Source organism: Aspergillus aculeatus (assembly GCF_001890905.1).
Source record: "Aspergillus aculeatus ATCC 16872 unplaced genomic scaffold ASPACscaffold_4, whole genome shotgun sequence".
NCBI classification, from domain to species: Eukaryota; Fungi; Ascomycota; class Eurotiomycetes; order Eurotiales; family Aspergillaceae; genus Aspergillus; species Aspergillus aculeatus.
Window position 1 is genome coordinate 1,313,405 of NW_017962979.1, and position 15,409 is coordinate 1,328,813.

The window sequence follows — 15,409 nt, forward strand, 5'->3', positions numbered from 1 at the left end:
CTTAACCATCTTGACTATCTTAACTTTGAGTTAGACTGCTTTGGTTAGACTCAACTGACTTACTGCATGGCTGACGCCAAGTGGACAGGCTGAAAGCTGATCTTCCTCCTTCACTACTCCATCTTCATCTACTACTCCGTACATGCATGCCGGTCCTGAGCAAAGCACAGTTGACAACCAGTCGATGATTGGCAGTCTTGTTTCAAATTGCGGCACGGGTTGGGCTCGCTTGATCTGGTTCAGCTGTTCTTTCTGGCTGTGTTCCCACCCAGTCCCCATCTTTGCCTTCGTCTACCCCGGATCCTGTCCCGTCAGTTCCGCAGTTCACCACCAGCTCATCTCTCATCATCTCCTGACTATATTGTTCCCCTTCCCCGCCCCCCGGCCTTCTACTTGTGACAACTGCTTTATTTGACGGGTAGGACCTCTGGAATTCATTGAGCGGACTCTTGTTGTGGTCGGAGGTGACTGGCATGTCCTGAACCCCTCACCGCTCACTCTCCACGGACAGAGTTGTCAGACAGTCCACTTTCAACCAAAAACCGCCACCATGGCGGGACCCAGCAGCTTGAATCTAAGCTCTCGCGTCAGCTCCGATCTCGATGGTATCTCAGATGAAGAGGAGGAATTTGTCTCGAGTGCCAGCACAACCTCCAGCGCGTATGAGTCTCAGATGAAGGAATCTGTGAATGCGGGGAATGCGAGTCCCCAGCAGCCGCAAGCTGCTGGCGCGTCTCCGGAAAACAACACCAATAACAATAACCACAACAACCCGCACAAAACTGGGGGAGCGAAGACGGCAGTGACCTGCTGTGCTAGTCCCCATGCAGCTTCCAATCCGTCGGAAAGGAAGCCTTTGAACCTGCTTGACTTGCCCATGGATATACTGCAGGAGATCATGAAAGAGGTGTGTAACCCGCTCGGGTCACTTGATATCGGCCCCTTCAAACACGTCAACCATACTAATCAGATCTGGGATACAACATAGGTGACCCACACGACCGATCTCACATCCCTTGCATTGACCTGCTCTGCGCTTCATTCGCTGGCGATTCCGCAGATGTACTCCCGGTTCGACATCGTCTGGCCGGAAGCCCTCTCAACCTCCGACCATCCGGCTGGCGTGGATGCTCTGTCGTACGGGTTGGCGACTCTCGTGACCGGGGAGGATATATTCCGCGAGGTGCCTGGCCGACGGTCGTCACAGCCGTGTCCACATTGCGGGTGCAGCGGAGCGCCGCCCAGTCAGCATGCGGCGGGCGCACTACCGCGAGTCCGCCGCGGCAACTACTACGCGCAGTATACCCGCAAGTTCTCTGTCGGCAACGGGCCGTTGATGTGGGTGCAGGAATACGCGGTGACCAAGGAGACGGGCAAGATGCTGGGGACGCTGGTAGCTCTGGCGGTGGCTCGGATGGTGAACCTGGAGACCTTCGTCTGGGACATGCCCACGGGAGTCTTGCGGGATGTCTGGGTTGCGCTGGCGTCGCTGGCGACTCGCCCGGGCCACGAATGTCGTCTGGAACGCGTTTGGGTGCGCTGGCACGATAACTCCGACAATGCCCTGCGGTCTCTGGTAGCCTCAGGCCCGACTGCGTCCTCGGTGACCTTGCCTCATTCGCCGGCTACGGTTCTGGGATCTACAGGGAATACAGCATCGTGGCAACGATACGGACACGTCGAATACCCCTCTCTGTCGATCCTTCCACCATTGAAGAGTCTGAGCGTGTTGGACATCGACGAGCCGTCGTATTTGGAAGAGATGGGCGTGTTGGTCAAGCGATCGCGCGGTCGGCTGAAAGAACTCCGTATTGGGATTTCTTCCAAAGCGTATCCAGCGGCATGGCTGAAACCGGCAGGGAGCTGGCAAGCTGAGCAGCCAACGCCGCCGAACGGAATCGTTGGCTGGCCCCGATCTGGGGGCGTACTGGGGGTCGTCCTTGGCAGGTCTGAAGATCATCACACTCGGCCCGAATCACAGGCCCGTGTCTCTCCCACCAAGGAGGATTCTGTTGAGACGCCTCCTCCTGAAACTAGTCAGACTGCGGGTGACGTGCCTGTCCACGACGGGCCCCCGTTGACAGCGGGTTCTCCGCCCCAACCGAGCGGTGGTGTCACTGGGCTGGCCCTAAATATGGAACACACGCACATCGCCAGCCCGCCCGCGTCCTCCCCTCCAGAAACTAGACCCTCGCCGATCCCCAGCGGGCCATCGGGGTCTGTCACGGGGGCACAAACGACGCCCGAAGACGATCGCCCGCTGTTACAACTTGAGACACTCGAGCTAGAGCGCGTTGCACTGTCGATCCCGGTGGCAGTGCATGCGCTCGACTGGAGCAAGCTGACCACGTTGACGATCCTTCGATGCGAGAATCACGAGAAGCTCTGGCGGGCTCTGCGGCGCCAGTACTCCCCGTCGCCGTCACGGCCGAAGAGTGGGGAGGCTCCAGAATACACCCTCCGACTCAAGCACCTCCATACGGATGCCGTATCGCCGTACCTGCTGCTGTTCATCAAGGATACGCTAGCGCCAAATACCTTGGAGACCCTCTTCCTGCACGAGGCGCCGATGTCCGAGTCGATCGTCAACATCGACGCGATCTACAAAAACGCGATTCGTAATCACCACCTGAGTCTGCAGAAGATCCTGGTGGACAGCACCCAGCGCACGCCGGGGGGCGCGGAGATGGCTAGCGTGCGATGGTACAAGTGGATGTTCACACGCCAGATGATTACGTTCATGAGCAGTGGTCGAATGCCTCGGCTGAAGGAGCTGTCCATTGCTCTTCACGCTAAGGACTGGGTAAGATTGCGTCCCCTTTTCGCTTTCTCACTGAAAACGAAGAGCGTCGTCCACTAACACCGTTGTTATTAGCACTACTTCATCCAGAGGCTCCCGTACATGCCCCAGCTCCGTGCCCTGCACATCCCGCACATCGCCCGCCACGTCCACCGCGACCCGAAGGAACTGGCCATGCTCATTCTCGACGTGGTCACGATCCGGCCGGAGATCGAGCTGACCTACGTCGGGGTCCAGGACAAATGCTACGAGATCTTGGAGGGGAAGGACGGCGAGGCCGGCGGCGAGTACTACGACACGGACGACAGCCACAGCGAGGGGTTCGTGCCCGGCGGGGAGGACTGGCCGGGCTCCGAGACCAACGACGAGGAGGAGTCGGACGAGGACGGCGGGGCCAGCGCGATCCATACGCTGTCGGACTCGTCGTCGGACGACCGGGGCTCGTCGGACGGCGAGGATTCGGAGGTGGACTTCAACCGGTCGCGGGTGTCGTTCCGACTGCGGGAGATTTTGTTCTACGATGATAAGATCGCGATTTACAAGGCACGACACGGGGTGTTGTGATTTTTGGGGTGGGTGGACAGAGGCGTCGGTGTGATTTAGGTCTTAAGATACCACCCAGCGATTTCGGATTGCAATGAGATTTGAGATTTGAGAGTAAGATGTAGTAGGATGTAGACCTGTCTAGTAAGAGATATGCATGCATAAATGCCATCTGACTCAGCTTGCACAGCGGACTAGACCCACCTTCCAAGCTCCCCCACGTGACAAGGCGGTCAAGCAAGCTCAGCCTCTGAGCGCCGCCGCGATCTCGACATCACCGCAGCCAACCCACGCGAACGTTCGAAGGTCGAAGGAAGGATTGACCAGCAGTTTCCTTTCAGTGTCTGTATCAGTTTCGCGTTCTTGAATTCGAGTCTGTGCTTTAATCCAGCTGCCAAGATGAAGCTCGTCCGGTAGGCCGCCTACCACCCTCCAGAGAAAGGAAGAAACACTAACAGCCCCCGGTCCGGTCCAGGTTCCTGATGAAATGCGCCAATGAGACGGTGACGATCGAGTTGAAGAATGGTGAGTCTTCGCTGTCTAGCGTCTTCCTACGCGACGTGGTTGCATGCAGTACACTTCATACACAGCATCCACGCTCACGAACCCCAATCCCAATTCCAATCCCAATCCCACATCCCAAGTTCAAGCTCAGCTCAACCCCAACCCCAACCCCAACGCCCTCCCCCTAGAGAACCTCAGCTAACACAAACTCCCCGGTGGGTGAAAAGGAACCATCCTCCACGGCACCATCACCTCCGTCTCCCCGCAGATGAACACCAGCCTGCGCACCGTCAAGATGACCCCCAAGGGCCGCGATCCCATCGGCCTCGACACCATCAACATCCGCGGCTCCACCATCCGCTACTACATCCTGCCGGACAGCCTGCCGCTCGACACGCTGCTGATCGACGACACGCCCAAGCCCAAGAACAAGGCGCGCAAGGAGGCGGATCGTGGGGGTAGGGGGGGAAGAGGTGGGCCCCGGGGTCGGGGACGCGGGCGCGGGAGGGGTCGGGGACGGGGGTTCTAGATTTCTTTTCCAGGATGTCCTTTTTTCGGGCTTGTGGGATTGAAGTTGGGGTGTGTTGATGGGTGGATGGGGTGAGGAGAGGAAGTGCGGTGGTGAGGGATGGGATACCCTACTTGCTATTGGTGGAGGGTGATCTATTGCGTTCATTTGTTTGCTAGGTTTTTTTTTCTCTCTATCTTGAAAGTCATCATCATCATCGTCGTCATGGGAAAATATGGAGTTCGTTTTTTTTCGGATCTATCTCGTTCTTGCTGCTCAGTGTATTGGGTTGTGTAGTTTGTGGTAGTTCGAAATTCAAACACAATCCCTGAAGATTAAGTGTCAGTGTCAAGAAAGAGCAGAGCAGAACCCTCTATCAAACCATGCCATCATTCCTGAATAATCATAAATCATTATCTATCCACCTCCCCCCCCCCCCCCCGGCCCCAAACCCATATATATATATACACACAGTCTACCCCTCCCCACAGAAATCATTCCAGAAATTCCCGCCAAACCCGCATTATAACCAACTTCTCCCACCCCGCCTTCACCCCACTGAACCCAGCAATCTCCGCGGACCACTTCGTCGCCCCATCCAAACCATCCCTCCACCCCCGGATCCGCTCCACCACCTCGCGCGGCCGATTCTGCGCACACAGCAACACATACCCCACCCCGCGGGGACTCAACACCCGCGGCAGATCCGCCAGCAGCCGCTCCGTGATCTCCATCCCGTCCTTGCCGCCGGCATATGTTAAGGAGAGGAGGTAGGATTCGCGCTCGAACTGCTCGCTGCGCGATCCGGCCGTCACAAAGTCAGTGGCGGTCGGGGCGCGCGGGACGGCGTCGGTGGGGACGTAGGGCGGGTTGAAGAGGAGGATGTCGATGCTGCCGGCCTTGAAACTGGAGGCGAGGTTGGATTGGAGGGTGGAGAGGTGGGCGGATGTCACGGCGGAGGACTTCTCTTGCTCCTCTTGGGCGGGGGAAGACGGGGTGGCTGCGCTGTTTGGGTTGGGGCTTGTGTTTGTGTTCTGCTGCGCCGCAATGGCTTTGACGACGGTCTCGCGGGTCGCGAGGCAGGCGGTGCGGTTGAGGTCCGTGGCTAGCGAGAGCACGTCGGCGCGGCCGAGTATCGTGGGGCTGTTCGCGACCAAGAACGCGAGGACGACGCCGGAGCCGGAGCCTACTTCGAGGACTGTTGGGCTTGGGGTAGTGGCCGGGAAATGTTGGGTGAGCCAGGCGGTTTCAGGGGCGGAGGAGAGCGTGTCCAGGAAGAGGTAGCTGTCTTCGGCAGGTTCGTAGATCGTGTCGAAGGGGACGTGCGCGGTGCAGGGGGTGGGTAGCATTGTGTGGGGAGCCCGGTGGGCGTGATGGTGAGGAGGGTTGGGTTTGTGCAATTGTTGTAGTAATGGTGATGGCTGGCTGGCTGGTTGGTACCGATAAAGACCGAAATCGATATCAAAACGCTGCGGAGGGAGACCTGGAGAAATCTTCGCCATGCGATTGGTCGAGACCTCTCCCCGCCTTGGGATTTACCGCGGCAGTAAACGATTCGGTCCCATCCGGATGGCAGCCCGGGCAGTTGCTTCGACTCCATCATTATTGAGTCGGTTGAGAATATTCATCAGTAACAATGCGCCTGCCTTTCCATCCCACAGCCCGCCTCCTGGCGACCCCGGCCTCCATCGGCTCCAAGTCCAGCCTCACCGAGGCCCTCGCCCTCCTCCCCCCCATCCCCCTCTACCGCCGCATTCTCCGCGTGCACCGCAAGAAGCTCGACCCCCAGATGCGCCTGCTGGGCGACTCGTACGTCCAGAGCGAGTTCCGTGCGCATCGCAACGTGGAGAACCCGTTGCATATCGTATGTCGCCCCATATATTGTTGTGGTGGAGGAGCTGCCCCGAAGCTAACGCAGGGTCTAGATCGGCTTCTTGACGGAGTGGCAATTATACGCGCAGAAGCTGGAGGGCGATGCCTGGATTGGGGAGAAGCTCGATAAGGGCAAGTTGGATAAGATGAGTGGTGGGTTCTGTCTTTCTGCCAGAGGGGTTCTAGTGATGCGGGCTAATCCGAGTAGACCAGCAGATTGGCCAGCTGTACGAATTGATGCAGGCCATCAAGAATGAGGAGGGCGAGGGCGAGGGCGGGCATGGCAAGGAATAATCGAGGTTGCGTTCGATGCGCCACAGTGTGGGAATGTCTAGGGACGAATAAGATTGTAAGATTGTGAGATATACTGTATATAGACTAACCAACGAAGAATGTACGCTGGAAGGATAATGGATGATCCTTGCAGACTGTATCTGTGATGCTGCCTGATCGTAAGTACTCGGTAGTTATAGAAGATAGCATGTGTAAGCAAGCTGCGGGGTAGTTAAAAGGGCGAGAGCCTCGCAGCCCTTTCATCCTCCGCATTTCATACTTTCCAGACTCTAACCGAGTTGGACTCACAATGACAACCAAACCAGCAGCAGCAACCTCCCCACCCAGATTCAAATGCGTCTGCTGCAAGAAGAAGAGCTTCAAGACGGCCGAGGCGTTGAGCAACCACCAGCAAGCCCGGGCCCATCATCCTGTCGCGTGCCCGATATGCTCCAAAGAGTTCTGCGATAAGCACGCCGTGCAGCAACACCAACAGGTCCATCAACGAAAGGCAGCTGTCCTCGCAAAGCCTCAAGCTACAACTACAAGTACAACTACAACCAGCCCTACACCGAAACCCACTCCGCAGCAGCAGTCCATCAATGCCCACCCCAAGCAACAAGCAAACCCACCACCAACCCCAACACCTTCCCTAAAACTCCCCAAAACTATACACCACCCCTCCACCCTCCACCCCCTCGAACAAGACCTGCTATACAAATACCTGCTCTCCCGATGCCACCCCCGAACCCGCCTGCAAGCCCAGAACTACCCCACAGCATCACAGACCCCCGGAAGGGACTACCAGCCCACCCCACCGGCAAACCCCACGCAGCCCAAACGCAGAGCCATCGTTCTGACCTGCGAGACCGACCCACAGGCAACGGGTTTGACACATCTAACCGCCACAGACTTTTTGAGTAGTGAAGCGCTCCTGCATCTGGCTGTTGGTTTTGCAGCTGAGGGGATGCAGACCGACGGGACCGCGACAGTGACAGCAACAGCAACATGCACCGACAAGAGCACCCGTGCAACTGTGGCTGATGCCGACGCAGCGCGAATGGCACTGTGGCGGGTCGTCGACGCGGACACGGTCCTCGTGGGCTATGGGCTGCAGCGCGGGCTGCAGCTGCTAAGGATGGTGCACGAGCGGGTGGTGGATGCGGGGATCCTGACGGCGGAGGCGGTTTTTCTGGAAAGGTCGACGGTGTCGATACGGAGGGTGTGGGGGTTGGGGGAGCTGTGTGCGGAGGTGTTGGGGTGGGGTAAGCGGCAGGAGGAGGAGAAGGAGGAGGAGGGAGCTGCTGCTGCTGCTACAAGCAAGAAAGGCAAGCAGAGGAAGAAGGGCACATGTGACGGGTGGGCAGAGTGTGTGGCCGCCAGGGAGGTGGTGGTATGGTGCTTGCGGAATCCGGAGCTGTTGCGGACGTGGGCTGAGGGCAAGGCTGGAGGGGATATTGGGGATGCTCCGCAGACGAGCGAGACGGCGAAGAGCAAGCGAGGGAAGAAGAAGAGTAAGAAGAAGAGTAAGAAGAAGAGCAAGAGCAAGAGCAAGAAGCGCAAGCAGATCGAGCAGCAGAAGGAAGAAACAACCATCCTAACTACAGCACCACCAGAGCCAGAGACAGTTCCTACACATGAACAAACCCCACCACCACCACCACCACCACCACCACCACCACAGCCCGAAGAACCAGACGAAGATGAAGATTCTGATGAAGGACTCGAGATCGTTCAATGGCAGGATCTTGAGTGATGTTCTACCATCTATCATCTACAATCTACATTCCACATTCTACATTCTACGAGTACCATATTATTCGACAGTAAAGATAGATCCTCGGCATCCCGCGCCGACCCAGCCCAGCCCAGCCCAGCCCCACCCACCAACCCACCACTTTAGTCCAACCGTTAGCAACCAGTGAACCACAAAGTGAAATTTCCCCCTAGATCCCTATCTTATCGCCACCCGGTTATCGGGAAACCTGCCCGCTGCCCCCAAAAAATAAATTTCCCCTTCCCCTTCCCCGCGCATGCGCCGCGCCCTCCGATTGACATCGGCCTTCTTTTCCACTCATACCTTCCCCTCAACCGAGCACTTGACCAACTATAACCCCCCTCCTTCCCATCCTCATCCTCAAGCCAGTCCTTACCATCAACCCTTCTCCTCCCCAAACCAATCTCCCACAAGCCAAGCAACCGAAACGAAAAGAAAAATGCCCGCCCTCCTCGAAGACCCCCTCACCACCCTCCCCGCGCCGACCGCCGCGAAAACCGCCGCGCCCACCCTGACCCCCAAAAAGGCCATCCTCAAAGACGCCACGCCCGTCACCCTGTACCCCATCGCGGGGGGGCCGTCCACCGTCCCCGATTCGCTGATAGCGTACCTGCATAAGGAATTCAGCGCCGAGATCGTCCGCGGCAGCACGTACCCGATGGAGGAGCCGATGACGCTGGAGCACTACCGGAATTATTGGTTCGGCACGTTTGCGGTCGTTGCGTTGGTTGACGAGGACACTGATGGGCAAGGCGAAGGGGAAGGCCGGGGCCTGGTGGAGGGCCGGGATTGGGAGCGCGTGTGTTTGGGGACGTTTTATGTGAAGCCGAATTATCCGGGTATATATTTTTCCACCCACATTCCTTAAAAGAAAGAAGGGGGGAGAGGGGGGGGATGCGGGGAGGTGAAATCAAACTTTGGGGGGCCTGGGGGAAATGTGAATGCTTAGGCTGATGCTAACTTGGTGACACTGGACAGGTCGGTGCTCGCATGTCTGTAACGCCGGGTTCTTTACGACTCCGGCGGCTCGAGGGCGCGGCGTGGGGATGGTGATGGGCCGGACTTATTTGGAGGTTGCGCCGGTGTTGGTATGTTCCTTCCTCTCTTTTGCTTTCTTCGGGGTTGATGAGGGTGAAGGGTGCGGCTGGGCTAACCAAACTGACGATGCTGACGACGACGACAGGGCTACAAATACTCCGTCTTCAACCTCGTCTTCGCCAACAACACCGCCTCCGTCAAGATCTGGGAGAAGCTGGGCTTCCAGGTCATCGGCCGCGTGCCCCGCGCCGCGCGCCTGGCTAACAGCGAGGAATTGGTCGATGCGTTGATCATTGGCCGGGATCTGGTTTAAAGGACTTCTCTCACTGCACATATACCCCACTGGGCAACACGGGAAGCAACATGTAAATATCCTTGTTCCACTTGGCCTGTGATAGATACGATAAATATAGATGATTACTTGCCTAAAACCACACCACCATAAATGATCAATGCCATACATACACCGCTGAAAAAAATGCTTGAGGGGGATATCAATCTGCAAAGACACGCAAAATCGGCTATATCACCATACAAAAACCCCCAATCGCAATGCTCCAGTTGAATTACATGACAACGATGGAAAAAAAAGCAATTACCCGGAAGATGTGACGCGACTAGCCCCGCCAGGGAGGTCGCTCACCCAGCTTGCTGCGCGTGTTAGGCGCATTGTCCTTGCCGGTCCGGCCTTTGGGCAAGGGAATCAAGCTGATGCGACGGTTGCTCGCATGTCCGAGGGACGTTTCCGGCCGTGGCGTCGGAGGCGCTTTGGTCGGACTCGCCAGTGCGCGGCTGTGATCTTGCGAAACACTGCGGCTGAAGGAAAGCCCCGCGAAGCTCTGTCGGCTGCGGGGCGCAGTGGCCAACCCATCGGGTCGGCGCAGCTTGCTGTAAGGAGGAGGATCCAGAAGGGATCGGTTCGGGGTGGGAGACGCCACTCGCGACGGGCTGCGCGACGCCAGACGGCTGGACACCCGACTGACCGACCGCGCGCTCATCGGCGCCGGTGACACTGACATATCGCGGCGGTACGGGGTCATGGGGAGTGTGGAGGAAGGGCGCGACGTGCGACCCTGGGCGGACGATTTGCGGAAAGGTGTATGGAGCGAATTAGACTTGTATTTGTCCAAGTCGTTGGTGTTGGTGCTGGTGGTCCACCGCGGCCGATTGGCCAACGCTGGCGGCAGAGCTGGGGTACGAGGTACCGGCTTGCGCGCCGCTGGCGTTGGCGTAGCAGCCACGTGCTTCGTAGGCGAGGTCACCCCGAGCGACGCCTTGGGAATCGCCGATTTCTTCGCCGTTAAGGTGGATGTGACTTGCGGCAAGCCAGAATATCGTCGCACCTTCGACATGGTCGTGCGTGCCACCGAACTGACAGAGCTACCACGACGGCTGGAGTTGTTGACCGGCGTGGTGGATCGCTTTAATGCATTCGCCGGGGTCATGATCACCGATGAAGCTGGGGAGCTACCGGGAGTCTCCGGGACACTCCCGGTCAATGGGCTATCCATGGTGAGGATACTCGAGATCGAGTCGCGCAGGTGTTGAGACCGTGTGAAGCTGATATCCTCCAAGGATGCATCCATTACCCGGATGCTGGCCTTCAGAGCATCGACCCGCGATGTCATGTCTGACAACAGTCGTAGAGTCTCTCCGTTGACCGTAAGACGGTCATTCACACCCTTCTGGATGATCGACACCACCCGCTCAATCGCAGCAACGTAATGCTGTTTCTTAGCGTCGTAACTTTCGACCCGTTTCGTGAATTGGGCTGGGTTGTGCACCTGAGCGCTGATCTCGATGGCTTCCTGAAGCTTCCCAATGCTCCTCTCGACCGATTCGAACATCTTCTGCGCTTGGTTTCCCGCATTGCGGAACACAAGGATCCACCGGTCCTCGCTGAGCTCGTCCCGCAAGGCCTCTGCATCAGCTTCCAGCCCTTTGTAGGCCTTCTCAAGCTGACTGCGTCGATCCTCGAGCTCCTGGCAGGCGCTGGGGAATATTCGCACCGCCCGCGACTGGAACATGGACAGTCGCATGGGGAGGAAATCGAGCGATGCCCGTAGCGGTTGGATCCTGGCAAACAAGGCGATCAAGTTGGAGTGGCTGGAGTCGTCATGCGGCGTCTGTATGATAGGCATATCCAAGGTCGGTGCCGTGAAAAGAGGCTCCAGACTGAACCGCTTGCTGGTCGACATGCGGCCACCTGCTGGCGTTTCCTCGACGATGGTCTCCAGCTCATTGATGTCGAGTCCCGTAGCACTGGAATCTTGTTCACCCGCCATGGTCCAGTGTCGCTTTTCTTCCATCTCGAAGATGAGCCGACCGAGATTCTCCACCTCCACTCCAACATCGCCTAAGACATTGCTCCATAGTTCCTCCCATTCCATCGCCAGCTCCACTTGTTCTTTGACTCCCTTCAGTCGATCCTTGATTTGCGACCAGCTATGAATGATCCCGTCCATCTGTACAACAATCAAGTTCAATTGATCAGTGGAGACGTTCTCTATATCGTCGCGCATCTGCACGTCCTCGATAGCCTTGACGTAAACGTTGATCAGACTCTCAAACCGGGTGATCGCTCCGTCAACCCCATCCAACCCTTCTCGCCCGCCGGCAGCTGCCCATTCGACGTCGTCCTCGGCATCCAGCCCGCTCAAGACACCCGATGCCTTTTTGATCCATATTTGAATCTGGTCCGCAGCTCCCGTGAGGGCCCTTACGGCGGCGGCGGCGGTTGGAATGGAGGCGATACCAGCCTCGAGTAAGGATGGTTGGGGAAGGGAGATGGACGTGAGTTGCGAAAGCTGATTGCTAAAGGAAGCCCTTGAGAACGAGTATATAGATTCTGAGCGTTGTAGCCCGAGCGGGTTGAAGTAGGACTGCGAATTCGCGGATGAGATTGAGAGGGGGCGGGGAGAATCTTTCGGCGGCGGGGGAGGGGGGGCGGATTCATTGTCGCTGGTGCTTTTGAGGTACTTTTCGAAGTCGGTCGGGTTCGTGGACGGCATTCCATTCGTTGATCCGGGGCGGAGTGGCAGACGAGATCGTTCAAGGACAGCCATGTCGAGTAGTGGCTCTTCGATCGCTCCCTTGTCCTGCTGCACTTCGTCTTCTTCTTCTTGTTTTGCTTCAGCTGCGACTTTGGCTTCCGGCACTGCTTCGGCTTCTGCTTCTGCCTCCGTGTCTGCCCTTACTTCCGCTCCACACTCTTTCAAAGAGTCCCCTTTTTGAGAAAGCTCTTCTGGAACCGAAGCGATCAACAGCGAATGTAAGTCGGGTTGTAGAACCGAGGTAAGCACGTGCTGTTCTGAGACTTGCTCCGAAGGTTCCCAAGCTTCGTCTGCGTAGAGCTCATCCGCTAGTAGCTCTTCCGGGAGCACTGGGTCGGGGACCTCCAAGTGATTTAAATCGCACGATTGTTGCTGCTGCTGCTGCTGCTGCTGCTGTAAAAGGGACTGTTGTTGTTGTTGTTTCCTTTCTTTGTGGGCCCGGTGCAGACCATTCCACGTACGACCCTTTTTTTGAATCCTTATCGATAAGTCCTGGTGCAAGCTGTCCAACTCCTTAATGTGTTCCTCGGGGATGCGGCCCACAGCGCCCACTCGAGACGGGCTGTTGTTCTTGCTGCTGCTGTTGCTGCCGTCGAGGAGCTTGACGCGGGCGGCGAGGCCGGGGGACAATCGACGAAGGATGGATGGGCGAATGAGCGTCTTCTCGGCGTTGGCGTTGGCGTCGGGAGTGTCGTCAGGGTCGTCGTCGTACGTCGTACTGTTGCTTCCCAGGCTGCGGAGACTGCGCAGAGAGGATTTGGATCTGATTCGTCGCGTGAAGGACTCATCTGCAGCGGAAATGGAGACAGCAGGAGGAGGAGGGGGAGGGGGGGAGAAGAGCTGCGGCGACGACGACGAGGTAGTGGTGGATGTGTTGAGCCCGGAATCCGGGGGGTCGGCGGTCGCAGTGGTTGCGGTTGCAGTGGTTGCAGTCGACCCGGTGAACATGGCACGCATGGATGGGGAAAATCCACGAGGCGACTGCGGTCGGATGTTGTTTTGATTTGATTTAGGAAAAGGTAAGAAAGGGTATGTATGTATGTGTATGGGTATTGATTGAGGTAGTGTGGGTAACTTGCGAAAGGATGTGTGGGTGTGAAGGACTGAGTGACTAACGCACTAACGCAGTCGTGCAGTAGAGCAATGATGAAGGGTGGGTTCAGGAATGTGGTTGATGGGCTCAGGATGCGCCAACGCGGCGGGTGGACTAGGAGTAGTAGGCGTTAGGTATGCGGGCTACCCAGGTAGCTACCTAGTAATAGCTGTTATCCCTTCCCCTTATCCGGTTTCAGCACAAGCCTAGGTTTAAATGCGTCGGGCCCAAATAGAGATCCTCAACTTGTCAACGCGCTCAACAGAACCCAGTCCGGAACGTCCCGGTGACATTATACTGAGAAAATATGGAATTGATTTGGGCAGCAGCAGTATCAATGGTGAATGTATGAAAGGTTCAGACTAAAAAAAGAGGGTGATTGTACTGATTGTAAGGGTGTGGGGAAATTGAAACAGAAGACATGCTGTCCCTACACGGTAGCTTCGGCTGGCCTCAGGCTCCATTGTTGTGCCCGACCAGGCCCCGGGCTGATCCTCCGCCCCAAAGGGCCGATTATCTGCATCCTTTCTTTCTGTCTTCCTTACTTTCGGTCTGCGTAGTCACTACTGTGCTTAGGTAGTTATGCTGTTTGGTACTTGAGAGTTAATATCTGAACGTGCTTCAACTTATTATGAAACCATTGTATTGAAAGTAGCATTGAGGTTGAAAGCAGAAGAACGAATAAAGTATATTCCATCCTCTGCCTTTCGACTGGGAACTACACCACGCCTACCTGTTTTGACAGAGTGTCACAAGCTTCCACTAAAGAACTAGTCGTCAGCCGCAGTCTGAGCTGCCTGAGAAGCATCGCTAGCATAGGGCTCATGATCCTTACCACACAGTCTACACGACCCCAAGACCAACAAGGGTAAATAACCGTCTGGCCCATCCCCTTGGGATACCGAGCCAACAAGCGGCCTTCCCCTTCTTGTAGCTTCATCCTCCCTGGGTTCATGGCTCGAACACCACTCAAGCTCCTTCGCATCGTAGTCATTTCGCGGGATCACAGACTTCCATGCTGCAAAAAGCTTGTTCCAGTCATCAGCTATGTCATCCCCGTCGACAGGTTTCTGGCGCCGGTCAATCACCCACCACTTCAGAGTGATGGCCCCATCCTGTGGTGAAGAAGAAGGCGCATCGACCTCTGAAGAAGGCTGAGAGGGCTGCTGCTGCTGCTGCTGCTGCTGCTGCTGCTCACTGCTGTACAGGTCCACCGTCGAGTAGACGTCGACGCAGCTATAGACGTGCTTGCAGCACTGGGAACCGGACCCGCAGCTCCTTGAAAGCGCGGGCCAGGGCCAACGTGCAAGAGTCTTCCTGGACCTGAATGGACTCCCCTGCCTTGAGGTTGAGGAGGCTGGAATCCCACTTGATCGTGATGAGCCAGGTGCCGGGGCGATCCGTTCAGCGGCCGCAGTATACGGACGTCGAGCCGACTTGCGGGAGTAGTCGAGCCGCTCCGGCCGCTGCATCATGTCTGCAGACACAATACGTTCACAGACTGTAAAGCGTCCGCAACGGACGTCAGAGCTATCTAGGCTGTTCATAATTGTCTCGTTGTTCAGTTTCTCTAAAGAGACGGCCATTTTTTTTCTTTGGCTATCAGCAGGATCTTGCTGGAAGGCTAGAAGGGTAATGAGTGTTGATGAGAAACCGACGAAAGGACCAGGCTGCTCGCGGTCAATTATATAGTGCGGAGGAGATGTGTCCAGGTCAATTAAGAGTAGCGCTTTTTTTTTTGGCTCTTTGATCTCTAGTATCTTTTACTTTGATACCTTTGATCTGCACTGTTCAATTATGCCCATTAACTATGTTGTTCACGACTTTTGTAATCCTATACTTCATTGAGCTCAGCAGCTTCCACTTTGTGTGTACCAATAAACACAAAGTTTGGTAAATCCTCCGGCATCCATGGAACAAGCCCGCGCGACCCAGCCCTTCACCGTAT

At 56.6% G+C, this 15,409-nt stretch overlaps 8 protein-coding genes across 8 annotated transcripts; 5 read left to right on the plus strand and 3 right to left on the minus strand.

The window, feature by feature from the left end:
• Positions 1 to 113: 113 nt before the first annotated feature.
• On the plus strand, positions 114 to 3,389 carry ASPACDRAFT_114999 (uncharacterized protein). Its single transcript, XM_020195863.1, has 3 exons — positions 114 to 907; positions 989 to 2,803; positions 2,876 to 3,389. Exons 1-3 carry the CDS (start codon positions 551 to 553, stop codon positions 3,362 to 3,364), a joined length of 2,661 nt encoding a protein of 886 aa, XP_020058614.1. The 5' UTR covers positions 114 to 550; the 3' UTR covers positions 3,365 to 3,389.
• A 245-nt stretch (positions 3,390 to 3,634) lies between these two features.
• Positions 3,635 to 4,596, plus strand: ASPACDRAFT_76656 (mRNA splicing protein SMD1). The gene is made up of 3 exons (XM_020204748.1): positions 3,635 to 3,756; positions 3,819 to 3,868; positions 4,075 to 4,596. The coding sequence occupies exons 1-3, from the start codon at positions 3,743 to 3,745 to the stop codon at positions 4,374 to 4,376; spliced, it is 366 nt and encodes a 121-aa protein (XP_020058615.1). The 5' UTR covers positions 3,635 to 3,742; the 3' UTR covers positions 4,377 to 4,596.
• A 253-nt stretch (positions 4,597 to 4,849) lies between these two features.
• ASPACDRAFT_41101 (S-adenosylmethionine-dependent methyltransferase) lies at positions 4,850 to 5,704 on the minus strand (the record flags this gene model as incomplete). Its single annotated transcript, XM_020200886.1, has 1 exon — positions 4,850 to 5,704. One exon carries the CDS (start codon positions 5,702 to 5,704, stop codon positions 4,850 to 4,852), a length of 855 nt encoding a protein of 284 aa, XP_020058616.1.
• Positions 5,705 to 5,991: 287 nt separating this feature from the next.
• Positions 5,992 to 6,521, plus strand: ASPACDRAFT_41102 (succinate dehydrogenase assembly factor 3; the record flags this gene model as incomplete). The annotated part of the gene is made up of 3 exons (XM_020200887.1): positions 5,992 to 6,219; positions 6,281 to 6,380; positions 6,436 to 6,521. The coding sequence occupies 3 exons, from the start codon at positions 5,992 to 5,994 to the stop codon at positions 6,519 to 6,521; spliced, it is 414 nt and encodes a 137-aa protein (XP_020058617.1).
• A 231-nt stretch (positions 6,522 to 6,752) lies between these two features.
• Positions 6,753 to 8,303, plus strand: ASPACDRAFT_1886615 (uncharacterized protein). The gene has a single exon (XM_020198432.1). It carries the CDS (start codon positions 6,811 to 6,813, stop codon positions 8,254 to 8,256), a length of 1,446 nt encoding a protein of 481 aa, XP_020058618.1. The 5' UTR covers positions 6,753 to 6,810; the 3' UTR covers positions 8,257 to 8,303.
• Positions 8,304 to 8,716: 413 nt separating this feature from the next.
• Positions 8,717 to 9,628, plus strand: ASPACDRAFT_41104 (GNAT family N-acetyltransferase; the record flags this gene model as incomplete). The annotated part of the gene is made up of 3 exons (XM_020200888.1): positions 8,717 to 9,116; positions 9,256 to 9,365; positions 9,461 to 9,628. The coding sequence occupies 3 exons, from the start codon at positions 8,717 to 8,719 to the stop codon at positions 9,626 to 9,628; spliced, it is 678 nt and encodes a 225-aa protein (XP_020058619.1).
• A 310-nt stretch (positions 9,629 to 9,938) lies between these two features.
• ASPACDRAFT_1080 (KAR9 family protein) lies at positions 9,939 to 13,325 on the minus strand (the record flags this gene model as incomplete). Its single annotated transcript, XM_020195309.1, has 2 exons — positions 9,939 to 12,524; positions 12,699 to 13,325. Coding segments are annotated over 2 exons (3,213 nt in total), but the record flags the coding sequence as incomplete, so codon positions are not given.
• A 906-nt stretch (positions 13,326 to 14,231) lies between these two features.
• Positions 14,232 to 15,047, minus strand: ASPACDRAFT_41106 (uncharacterized protein; the record flags this gene model as incomplete). The annotated part of the gene is made up of 1 exon (XM_020200889.1): positions 14,232 to 15,047. The coding sequence occupies one exon, from the start codon at positions 15,045 to 15,047 to the stop codon at positions 14,232 to 14,234; it is 816 nt and encodes a 271-aa protein (XP_020058621.1).
• Between the last annotated feature and the right edge of the window lie 362 nt (positions 15,048 to 15,409).